This window comes from Chroicocephalus ridibundus, chromosome 5 (assembly GCF_963924245.1).
Source record: "Chroicocephalus ridibundus chromosome 5, bChrRid1.1, whole genome shotgun sequence".
Classification (NCBI taxonomy): Eukaryota; Metazoa; Chordata; class Aves; order Charadriiformes; family Laridae; genus Chroicocephalus; species Chroicocephalus ridibundus.
The window spans coordinates 74,763,353-74,775,800 of NC_086288.1; the positions used below are offsets into that span (position 1 = coordinate 74,763,353).

General features: G+C 43.1%; 1 protein-coding gene across 1 annotated transcript in view; it reads left to right on the forward strand.

The window, feature by feature from the left end:
* Positions 1 to 325: 325 nt before the first annotated feature.
* The window catches only part of ZDHHC2 (zinc finger DHHC-type palmitoyltransferase 2), a 37,967-nt gene continuing 25,844 nt past the window's right edge, over positions 326 to 12,448 (forward strand). The window contains exons 1-2 of the mRNA XM_063336211.1: positions 326 to 583; positions 11,970 to 11,996. Of these exons, the coding sequence (XP_063192281.1) occupies positions 412 to 583; positions 11,970 to 11,996 (199 nt within the window). The 5' untranslated portion in view covers positions 326 to 411. The remainder of the gene's footprint in view (positions 584 to 11,969; positions 11,997 to 12,448) is intronic.

Genomic DNA, 12,448 nt, shown 5'->3' on the forward strand with positions numbered 1-12,448 from the left:
AATGGTTTTGATCTGAAAGAGAGGAGATTTAGATTAGATATTAGGAAGAAACTCTTCACTCTGAGGGTGGTGAGATACTGGCCCAGGCTGCCCAGAGAAGCTGTGGCTGCCCCATCCCTAGACGTGTCCAAGGCCAGGCTGGATGGGGCTTTGAGCAGCCTGGTCTGGTGGGAGATGTCCCTGCCCATGGCAGGGGGGTTGCAACTAGATGGTCTCTAAAGTCCCCTCCAACCCAAACCGCTCCATGATCCCATGACGCTGCGGCCTCTCGGGCGGCCCTTCCCCTGTCAGGGCGGGCGGTGGGAGGAGCGGCCACGCCGGAGAGCCCTGTCAGCGCGGGAGGGAGGGATCGGGGCGGGCTCCGGCGGGGCGCTCGGTCGGGGCCCGGACCCCCGGAGGGAGGCGGTCGGGATGCGGTGCGAGAAGATGGCGGCCCCGCCGCCGCCGCCACCAGCCGGCTCGGCGGGGGCTTGTATGGGGTTACGGCGGCGCTGCCAGCGGCTGCTTTACTGGGTGCCGGTCCTCTTCATCTCCAGCATCCTCTGCTGGTCCTACTACGCCTATGTCACCCAGCTCTGCCTCCGTGAGTGCCGCCGGGGCGGCGGGCGGGGAGGGGTGGGGGGGGATTAATGGGCTCCCGCGGGACGGGGCTGAGGGGAGGGCACCTGAGGGGAGAGCGCAGCCTCCCGCCTCTGTGGCGGCCAGAGGCGGCCCCCGGCGGCGACAAACAACAGACAACGCCGCCGTTCGGCGGCGTTGTCTGTTGTTTGTCGCCGCCGGGGGCCGCCCCTGGCCGGGCTGGAGACTGTCCCCCTCAGCGTGGTCCCCCTCAGAGTCGTGCTGGGCCTCCGCGCTGCCTTGTATGTGTGTGTGTGTGTGTGTGTGTTTGTCCCCCGCCCCCGCCATTTGTTCGCCCGTGGTCTCCAGTTCGTTCGGGAAAGTCCTCCCGACCGTGCCCCCCTTGGCTCTTCGGTAGCCTGAGGCGAAGAATTCATCGTGTTGGGTGTTGGGGTGAATTTGAGTAGTTGAGACGAGAGGGTTTATTAAATGACGGGCTCGCTGGGCTCCCTTGAATTGATTTCAGTTTCTGTTGAGGTGTAGAAAACAACTTGAGTCTTAGGAGCTAACGTACGGAGTACTGATGTGTCGTGAACGGTATTATAATAACGGCATGCAGGAATACAAATTGGTGTTGTCTCCCCTTTCCCAGCTACTGTAGGTGAGGTTCACAGTGGTCATTTAGCGTCTCTCCAAGGAGCAGCGCTGAGGGGAAAACACCCACCTCAAGCTGAGTCCATCCTGGGGCTGTTGGTCGACAGCCGGCTGGATATGAGCCAGCGGTGTGCCCAGGTGGCCAAGGTGGCCAACAGCATCCTGGCCTGTATCAGGAAGAGTGTGGCCAGCAGGACTGGGGCAATGATGGTCCCCCTGTACTTAGCACTGGTGAGGCCCCACCTCGAGTGCTGTGTCCAGTTTTGGGCCCCTCATGACAAGAAAGACATTGAGGGGCTGGAGTGTGTCCAGAGAAGGGCAATGGAGCTGGTGAGGGGTCTGGAGAAAAAGTCTTACGAGGAGGGAACCGGGGTTGTTCAGCCTGGAGAAAAGGAAGCTGAGGAGAGACCTTATCGGTCTCTACAACTCCCTGTAATGGGGGTGTAGCAAGGAGGGGGTCGGTCTCTTCTCCCAAGTAACAAGCGATAGGACAAGAGGCAACAGCTCAAGTTGCGCCAGGGGAGGTTTAGGATGGATATAGGGAAAAAATTCTTCACCAAAAGGGTTATCAAACATTGGAACAGGTTGCCCAGGGAAGTGGTGGAATGGCCATCCCTGGGGGTATTTAAAAGACGAGCAGACGTGGTGCTGAGGGTCATGGTTTAGTGGTGGTTTTGTCAGTATTAGGTTGGTGGTTGGACTCGATGATCTTAAAGGTCCCTTCCAACCTAGACAATTCTATGATTCTGTGATTCTATATGCCTGTATAACTTTGCCAGACTTCAGCTGTTTGTGTTGAAAATCTTAGCAGTCTGGTACCTAATTTGGGATATTATTTTTTTTTTGAACACAAGGCGATAAAATTTTTGTCCTACAGATGCTTGGCTGAGCAATTGAGACATTAAAATGATTGCTAGGCCTAGCACCTCTGTTTTGGAGGGAAGTATCAAGACTTCGCTTGGCTCCTATATTGGAGGTGGTCTTTTTACATCTTATTTTCACTAACAACATTCAAATCTGCTAGTTTTACATGCTGCTCTTCAACTAGTAATTGGGACTTGAGTTCCTGTGCCCTCATGAGAGGGGGACTGAAGTGCCTGCCTCCAGCGCAAGGAAGAGAATTGTCTGGAAAGTTGTGGGAGAAGTTGACAGAGAGAGCCTGGAAAGGGGAGCTGTAAGCTGACAAGAGGAGGGCAAGGATGTTTTGGGGGAAAGTGACCATCTTTAGTTAACATCTGTCTTAATGTCCCTGGCCCTGTGATGCTTACACAGTACAGTAGGCTTGATTCGGGTGCTACTGTGTGAGCGGTCTACTATATTTTTTCTTCTGTGTAATTCTGTATAGCAGAGGAAAGGTTTTAGCTTATCTGAAAGCAGGTACCTCTTCAGGAAATGGCATATTTGAAACTCGCTTCAAGCTATAAACTATGGTACCATATTCCTTGAGAACCGCTCAAAGCAAAAGGCCTGCAATGGGAGGGGAGGCAGAGAGAATCCTGGAGCTCTGCTAAAACATCTTTTGCTGAATTCCTTTCTACGGACAAAGGGGATTTTTTTTTTTGTTTGTTTCCCCCACCACTACCACTGCTTCCGCATTCTGCTTGGCTCACCAGTTTTTTAATTCAGCATAATAGCTGTCTGCGAATTCCGCTCATTCCATGTTTTATCTATATCTGGATGTTTTCCCTCGCTTTTGGCATATTACGATAAAATAAACTTATGTCTTGTCTTACTAATGAATATTTAGTGTAAACAACAGAAGGAATAGCTAACAACTCTGAGAACGAAAGCCAACGGCAGGAATAGACTGTAAGCATTTCAGCGCTTTGAAGCCAGCCTGTCTACTCAGTGCATCTTTTATTTCTGCAGCACTGACTGCTGGGACGGACGTGTATAGCTGCTTATTTTACTGCAGCTTGCTGTCATTGATGCCAATGACAATGTACAGGGAACAGTGTTAACCATTGTGCGGTAGGACTTAGCAAGGACTTTGCACAGTTGCAACGTAAGTGGTTTATTTGAGCTTTTACTGATGAGAAAGTGTTTCAAACATAGTATTTTGAATGTTTTTTGCAATTTCAACTGAGTGTTATAGGTGGGACATTGTGTTTTTTTAAAAAAGGAAAGAAAAAGTCTACTAAGATGGTCCCTTTCATCCCTAAAGCTAAGTAGTTACAGTACTGAGTAGCTTTTTAGGAACAGAAAAAGGAATCCATAACTTTTAACTGTAGTATTACCATGTCTAGAGTTCTGTCTCTTTTATGACTGGATTCAGTTAAGTGCTCATGCTGCTTTGACCTTTAAGGAAAATGAGAAACAATTATCTTCTTCCTGCTGGTTATAGAATACTGGAATTAAATGTGTAAATGAATTCATTTTGAAACACCTGACTAAAAATTGCTTCTCTCTAATCCAGTTCCATTCTCTTGATTTTCCGAGTATTGTCATTTCACAACCCCCATCTGGCAGTAGTAGTTGTCTTTTTCCCCCAGACAGCTTCCTTTGTGTTGAAAATAAATGGGCCTTTAAGTATTCTTTCCCCTAGGAAAACCTGAATGTGTTTATGAAAAACTGAGGGTTACAAATTTGTTGTTCTTCCTCTGAAAAAGATGAGGAAATGACGATGTATAACGAGTACATTGAACTTTGATAGCCGAAGCTACTGAAATTTCAACCTAGGATGGAAGGAACAACAGTAACTTGAAGTGCAAACAGAATTCTTTCTCCCCGCTCCTGCATCCACTCAAGAAAGACATACTGGATTCTGTGAACTATTTTCAAATTTTCCTTCTTTGGTGTATATCTAACTTTGGTTAGTAGAAGTATAAAGGACTTAGAGTAGTTCTCCACTTCATACTTTGGGTAAGGCAGAACCAGTACTTATTTAGAGTTTCTGACAGTTGTCAGAAATGTTCTTGACAAACTCGGATGTCGAGATCCTTTTTGGTTTTTTGTTCTGTTTTGTTTTGTTTTCCTGCCAGTTCGTGATTTGGATTTGCATACAAGAAGGAAAATGGGAAAATTTGACAGTGCTGGGACAAACATTTTTAGTGAAAATACCAGCTGTGCTGATGAAAGGGTTATCCAATAAATAGAAATTGGTTGTGTATGTTCTGTTTTGATTCATTTTTTACGTGTCACTGATTTTAATTCCAAGGATAATGCTCTTGCTCAGGGAATCCTGTCCAAAAATGCAGCTTGAATATGTAATTTTGGAGAAGGAAAATAGATTTGCTGTGGAACACAGAAACAAGCAATAAGCATTTCGTGACTACTTCAGTGAAGAGAAAGGGAGGAAATATTGCCACCTGGTGAGTGTTTTGCCCGATTTGGAAAAGAATAAGTAACTTCAGCGCAGTTGAAGAGGGGGGACAACAAGACATTCACAATACAGTCAGGAGAACTCATAAGCAACATCTTTGGTTTTGGAGTAGAACATGCGACTGGGATCTGGCCACAGCTATCCTCAGTATGGAACAGAAAAGCATGGAATGATACCCAGCTGCTAAAGATGTTAATGATCGTGAAAGATTTTTGCTGGAGGATCAGATTGATTAGTGCTGAATCGAGGATTTTGACTCTGTGTAACATCAGTGGAATGGAATTATAGCAGGATAAAAAGCTGCTTAATTCATCACAGTTTAGAGGCAGAATTAATGCCTGCCCTGTAGGCATGGCACAGTGTCATCAGGGCATCAGAAGAGGCAGAAAATACGGAGACAGAAGCTGGTAGAGGAAAAAGAAAAACAAAAAGGGAAAAAAAAAGAAAAAAAAAGGCGAGGCCCAAGGTTTGGTCAGCTGGATTTGAGCTCTTTGCTCAGTATGTTCTCCAAATGGATCAAAGGATTTGTGGTAATTGCTGCTTATGTCTTGTAATCACATACAGCTTACATTTGGCTGTGGAAATACAAGTGCATTTTAACACTGCAGTTGGCTATTGTCAAATAACAGTTAAATACCCTGTCTGTACATCAGCTGCTAAGGTAGCAAAGGACTTTGATCAAAGCAAATAGGTATTTTTATACCATATTTTGCAAACACCATGTTTTTTTCCTCTTCTGAGATCCCTGGTTACTTTCAGAAACGTTTCAAACCTGGCAGCTGAAGTAAAATTGGCTCCTGAATTTTAGCCAGCAGTACTCCTGTGCGTTTATCAAATTTCATTTGATTTCTTTCTCAGACTTTCAGAGGCAGCTGCCATTCTCCGCTTCTGAAATTGAATCGAAGTCTGTGTTAAGTATGACTGGTTATCTCTCCCTGTAGTGCCTAGCATACTACCTATAAGTTTTGAGCCTTGAAATTTAAATTATGGCTTTAAGTTGAGAACATAAGGTCTATGGTGAAGATATAATTATTAGATAAGATTGTGTTTTCGGTTAAAGATTTAACACTGCTTGATACATAGCAGCTTGAATAGATGTTTGTGTCAGGGCACACTCTGTTTGCTGAAAACGATCTGGTCATACGACTTCTCTAGAACTAGTCTTCCGTCTTCACTTAGTGCTTGTGACTTGGAAAGTAAACAGGATGTTTGTAAAGAAGAAAGATTAGATCAATCCTTAGTCATGCTCAATTCAAAAGCAGTGGGTTTGTGACCTTACATAAAGGTACCAAATAGCAGCCTGCTGCTGGGTAGGTGGGCGGTGATGTAGTTTGAAGGGTTTAAAATGAATTTAGCGAGACATTCACAAATGCTGTCAAATCCAAATGTATGGGTTATTGGTAACTACTTATGCTAATGTTAACTATACCATAAATATTTCTGTTACTTTTGTCCAGAAGCGAAGCACTGGTGGCAAAGTCTCCACCTTGTCACTCTGAATCAATGCAAATCACTGCTCTGTCTAGCAAAGAGGTAGTTTTTATTGCAAACGCTGATTTTTTTTCTAAAAGACTATTGCAGACAAGGATAGAACACTTGTCACAACTATAAAACACTTTTATGTGTACAGAGAGCTGAGTTAAACTGTATCAATAGATCAGTGTTTTACAGCTTCAAATATCCTATAAAGATAAAATACGTACTTAGTTTTGTGAATCAGATCCAAGATGTTAAACTGTATAAAAGTTTGAGAGAAACAGCTATTTATAGATGTGTCTGCAGAGTCTCTGAATCAGATGTATCTTATTTTCCCATTCCAAAGCTTTAAATATTTAAAAAATATACATAAAATATGGAAGCAAGATTTTGTATATCCACTTCCATCAAAGCTTTAAAAAATTAGCTGCTTTTTCCAGTCTTTTTTTTTTTTTCCTTCTTTTTATCTAACCATTACATTTACTGTTCAGGAACTTTGATTTTGTGTTTAGAAGTCAAGCAAAATTTAATGTTAGAAACCCAATGCAGATTTTTTACATGAATTTTATCTTCCAAAATCTTTCGGGGTTTATGGTAGCAATGTGTCTTGTCAAGTCTCTAGCCACATGGAGATGGATGCCTACTTAATTTTCCACAGGTGAATGCTAATAAAGATTTCTAGAGAAAATAAGCCATAGTTCAAGAAATGGGAAATGCATTTCTATCACTGAATTAAGGTCTGACCCAGTGCAAGATGCCTAGCAATGTGGCTTCTCCTCTTGGCAAACTAATTTGGTGATGGAGTTGTAGCAGGCAGTTTTGAGATACTGTGGTGCCCCTTTGCTTGCCAAGGCAGCATTACCAATGCTTGATGGCTTTCTCCCAGTGAGGAAGACTACCAGCAAGTGTGGGATGAATTCCCCAGGCTTCTCCGGGTGTCCTTTCCATGCTGGACTTTTTCCTATCTTTTATAACACAATTTTCTGTCCTCAGTCACTGTTGTTTTTTGCAAGCGCAGGCTCTTTAGCAGTGTTGACTACTGAATGTGCTGTTCCCGTTTCTGGCTGCCTGTGGCTCAGGGCAAACAGAGAACGATGTTTCTGGCTCAGGAAATTGGCATCTATGTTGGCTGAAGTCCTGCGTATGTCCCAGCCTGATCCCTAATTCTGATGAGCACCGTCTGCAAGTTGCATAATGAAACAGAGAGGCTCTAATTATGTGCTAGTCTGCTGGTACCGAACTGTAAATGGCATCCTGATGCTTTAGCAGTGGAAGGCAGCTTCTTAATGAAATTGGCCCCTGCAGTATCTTAGGCGAACAGAGCTGTAACTTTTTAATGACTTCTTGAAGACAGGTCATGGTTTTATAATTATCTCCATCTCTGAATATACAGGAGTATCATTCCATTCCTCCCTCAAAGGGTTTTACGCTGTTTTCTCCCAGATTGTAGAAATTGCTTTATGTTTGGGATTGGTGTGTCCTTGGTGTTTATTTTAGGCATTGTAGACATAAATGCTTTTTACCCTTATTATTTATATGCTGTTTGACTACCAGTGAGTGAATTGCAGCATTTTAGCTGGTATTTATTAATGACAGGATGCACAGTCTGACCTGCTTTTCTGTTCACTGCCAGCAGTGAATATAACCTCTCGGAAGAGAAATGAGAAAACTGCAAGAAAGACTGGTATAAATGATTCACAGAAGACTATATGGTCAAATACTATTGAATAATATAGCAAAGCTGTATCACTGTATCTAATGAAAAATATGAAATTTGGTTTAAATAAATATATCATGTGTGCTGTTCAGAAGTTGGGGAAAATAGCAAACGTTGCTTTGATCAAATCCAAAATTAGAGGGTTTTTTTTGTGTTAGAAAATTATTTTCCATTAAATAGTGTGATTTTAGAATGATGAGCATATTGTGGTTACCCTAAGAAATCTTTGTATTGTGGGCATTCTACAAATAGAGAAAGTTTAATTTTTGAGAGAAATTTAAGAGAGTGTTTGTTTGTAAGGGCTTCCCTCCCCGCTGGTCAATTCTGCCACATTTGTGCAAAAAAATCCCAGCCAACCCAAGAAACCCCCCCTTTATTTCCTCCCTGAACCTGTGGTGTTGCACATGCGTCTCCTTTACTTTCCCACACATTATACCTCCTTCAGGGAGTCTTTGTCAAAAGTGATTTAAAAAGGCATAAGCAGAAGGAATAGTACTTCACTTTGTGAAAAGCTGCAGGTTCTTGGATATCTTCTGTATTCCTCTGTGTCGCTGTGTGATGGATTGTGTGTTAAGCAGTGCTGCCAGTCTCGTAAACACCAGTTGCAGTAAGGCTGGAGAAGATGGTAGATTGAAGATAGTGACTGACATCTCTCTTCAGTTTTGCTGCTTCTACTTTGGTCTCTTACTGTAGTTGCAACTCAGAAGCGTATGAAATAACTCTTGAGTTATATCAGGTGGTAAAAGAGATTAAAATGACAAGATATATTTAAAAAAAAGTAGTTCTCACGCTGCTGGAATTACCTGGGCATCTTTGAGCACTTAAATTTTAGCCTTCATGGTCTGTAGCTCCTGACTGTCAGACACATTCCAAATTAGATTCCTTAAAAGCTGAAAAGATGGTCCACCAAGCAGGTACAGACTCTGAAGAGTGCATTTCGTCCTGGAGGTGCACCGAGATTTTGAAAGGTTGTAGGCTTGCAGTCAAATAGAAATTATTAAATTTGCATTTATTAGTTGTATTACTTCTTTACTTACAGATGTTAGTAAGTAAAAGTCTCAAACACATTGATTAATACATTTTATCCAAGGTTAAGGGGGGAAAAAAGATGACAACTGCTTTCACAGCAATGTTCTCTGCCATTCCCTTGTTAGGAGAGAAAAATACCACAATTTCTTATGAAGGGTTGGTTTTCTAAGTAGATTTTATTTTGAAACCGGTGATTCTGCAATGTATGCTTGGCTACGGCTTTTTAATTAGCAGAGAGTTGTTACTCCAAGATGACTGGCAAAATTTCTGCACACTTTGCTGACCATACCAAGTGGAGAAAGAAAATCAGCACTTGTGTATTGGCTGGTTTGTCCTAATGTGAGAGCTCCAGCACTTTTAAATATTACGCATTGATTCTAAAGTTGTCTTTTGTTTTTTTCTGGTGGATGACTGTTTACTTAAAATTGTACAGTTCTTGTGCATTATTGTGCCGCAGCTTCTCTGCTCCTCAGAGTCAAATGTGCATACCTGTTCCTTCAGCTTTTCTCTAGCAGTTGTCTTTATGGATATTTAGCTTATCAAGCTCTAAAGATTTCTCCTGGCTGAACTAGAAAACTGAGGGCAGAATAGAGTTTGCTTTATAGTGGCTTATGCAACTTCTGTGGGGTCTTTCTGATTTTGTGAAGAACTTTATAAACATGATTATTTACTGTTTTCCTTTAGGTGAGGTAGATGCTCATTTTGGTAGAGCTACAGTAAATCTCCATTTTAATACACCTGTTCTATAATTATAGAGTTGTGGAATAATTCATGTTTGAGGGGACCTCAGCTCATCTAGTCCTACCTCCTAATCAAAGCAGGGTTACGTGTGAGGTCAGGACAGATTGTTCAGGGTTTTATCCGGTTGAGTCTGGAAAAGCTCCAGAGATGGAGACTGTACAACATGTCTGGACGACTTGCTCCACTGGTGGACTGTTCTTATGGTGGAAAAGTTTTTCCTTGTATCAAATTTCAACTTACACCTACTGGCTCTTGTCCTCCCTCTCTGCGCCATTATGAAGAGCCCAGCTCCACCTCCTTGATGTCTCGTGGAGGTCACAGAATCACAGAATCTTAGTGGTTGGAAGGGACCTCTGAGATCATCGAGTCCAACCACAAAAAAAAAAAAAAAAAAAAAGCGCACCCACCTACTAAACTCCACACCCACAACCCCACACACAACACCCCACCACAAACAATAATCTTGGGCACTAGAGCATGCCCTGAAGAGCCATGTCTACACGTTTCTTGAATACCTCCAGGGATGGTGACTCCACCACCTCCCTGGGCAGGCTGTTCCAGTGCCTGACCACTCTTTCAGTAAAGTAATTCTTCCTAATGTCTAATCTAAATCTCCCTTGCCGCAGCTTCGTACCATTTCCTCTGGTCCTGTCGTTATTCCCTTGGGAGAAGAGGCCAACCCCTGCCTCTCTACAGTTTCCTTTCAGGTAGTTGTAGAGGGCAATGAGGTCTCCCCTCAGCCTTCTCTTCTCCAAACTAAACATGCCCAGTTCCCTCAGCCTCTCCTCATAGGACTTGTTCTCCAGACCCCTCACCAGCTTGGTGGCTCTCCTCTGGACACGCTCCAGCACTTCAATGTCTTTCCTGTAGTGAGGGGCCCTGTTAGGTCCTTCCAAAGCCGTGTCTTCTCCAGGCTGAACAGCCTCTGCTCAGAGGATGAGTGATCTGGTCCCTATCAGCTTGGTGGTTATCCCCTGGGCATGTCTTTCTTGTATTGGGAGTCCCAAACCAGGGGCAATGTTCTGGATGTTGTCTGAATCCTGCATAGAAAGGGATAGTCCCTCCCCTTGATGGACCTGCCATGCCCCCGCTAATGCAGCCCAGGAGGCTGGTGGCCCTCTCTGCTGCCCTGGTGCTGCTGGCTGATGTTCAGCTCACTGCCCACCAGCACCCCCACCACCCCTTCCACAGAGCTGCCCCAGCCCCGCCGTCCCCAGCCTGTATCGTTGCAGGGGGATGTTTCTTTACAGGTGCGGGACTTGGCCTTCGCCCTCGCTGAATCTCATAAGGGTCCTGTTGGCCCATTTCCCCAGCCTGTCTGGGTCCCTGTGGATGGCAGCCCTGCACACGCACATACCAGCTGGTGTCCCCAGGGTGGTGTCATCTGTAAACTCGATGAATGTTCAGTCTTCCGGAGCATTAATTGAGGTGTTGAGCAGCACTGGTCCCACGGTACATTCTTGCATTTTGCAAGATATATTTAAATATAAGTGACTCACTTTATCAACAAGCCTGAGTTTAATACGTGAACGTAGGACGTTGTAGCCTTTTAAGTTGCCTTTTGCCTGCTGTTTGAAGACCAGCCTTGTGCAGACATTTTTGTTAGGAAAACAAGAGTGGATGAGAGATCCATATAGCTACTGTCCCCTTGCTTGCAATTGTAGGTGCCAGTATATTACAGTTTGTAGAGTACTTAATTGGGATGGACAAATGTGTGGTGGAGTGGCTTGGGTGGAAAGGGAAGAGCACCATGAGGTTTTGATCACTTGGGCATTTCTAATCTCTCTGAGATATCTGTTGTGGGGTGGTTATTTTTTTTAAATAATGTGACCAAGAGTGGAATACAGGTATAAGAAAAAGATTTATTCTCTTTCATAAATGCGGTGACTGATACATACCTGTGTATGCCATCCATGCCTGATGTACTGGCACCTTTCTCGCTTTCTTACTGTCCCCAAATCCTGTAATCTGTGGGCAGTTTCTTAAAGGAAATGTAACTTTTCTCTGCTTCTGGCTTTTATGCCTTAGAGACCTAATGAAGGTATCATAGAGTATTGCTGGCAAAACCAATTCTGGAGTCTGACACCTCCGCCTCAAGAACAGAACGTATATAAACAATTAAACTTGGAAGACCACAGTTCTGAAGAATAACTGTTCGTCCGAGATGGCTTCTCTTGGGTTAAACTTGGGCTACTTTAGATAGAAGGAGGTGCTTAGTTGCCAGGAACTGAGCTTGGGAGTGGAAGCCAGAAAACATTATAAGCAATTGGCATCAGCTTTAATTTTTTATGTATTCTTGTGATGAATGTACACAGCTATACCATAAAAGCTTGATAGTGTGTGGCCTTAAGCTTATATTGTTTGATGATTGCTCTTCCCTCTTTGGTTGAAAAACAAAAGTTTAAAATATTCAGTTAGATCATTTGTTATTTAAACATCATTTTTACTCTTTCCTTTTTTCTCATTTTTCAGTGACAATGACAAATATTGGAGAAAAAGGTAAGATTTTTATTAGCTGTTTATGAGTGGAATTCATAGATCAGAGTAGTATAGTAGTTTACTAGTAGAATTGAGATACAGATCTAACCTGTTTTAAATAAGTACATTTTTTTTGTGTTCCTCAGCTCCTTTTATTATCCTGCTGTTATTTAATATTGCTTTAGCCGTTCCAAATAGAGATGAGAAAATTTAGAACTCTTTAGTCTTCTTACTGGCTTTCTGATGTGTCAACTGAAATAATCCTTATATTCCGTTTTTAAAATTTTTTTATTCATAACAAGGAAAGCTCTTGTAAAACCAGGACTTATAAAGATAAGGAAGACATTTGCGCAGAGTGCAACATACTTAAACGGGAGGTGAATTTTTTCTTTTTAGCCACTCTCTTTGAAGAAACCGAATCCTTCAGATACGTAACTTTTCAGAAGATAATAGAACTGCCTGATTAGCTGTCA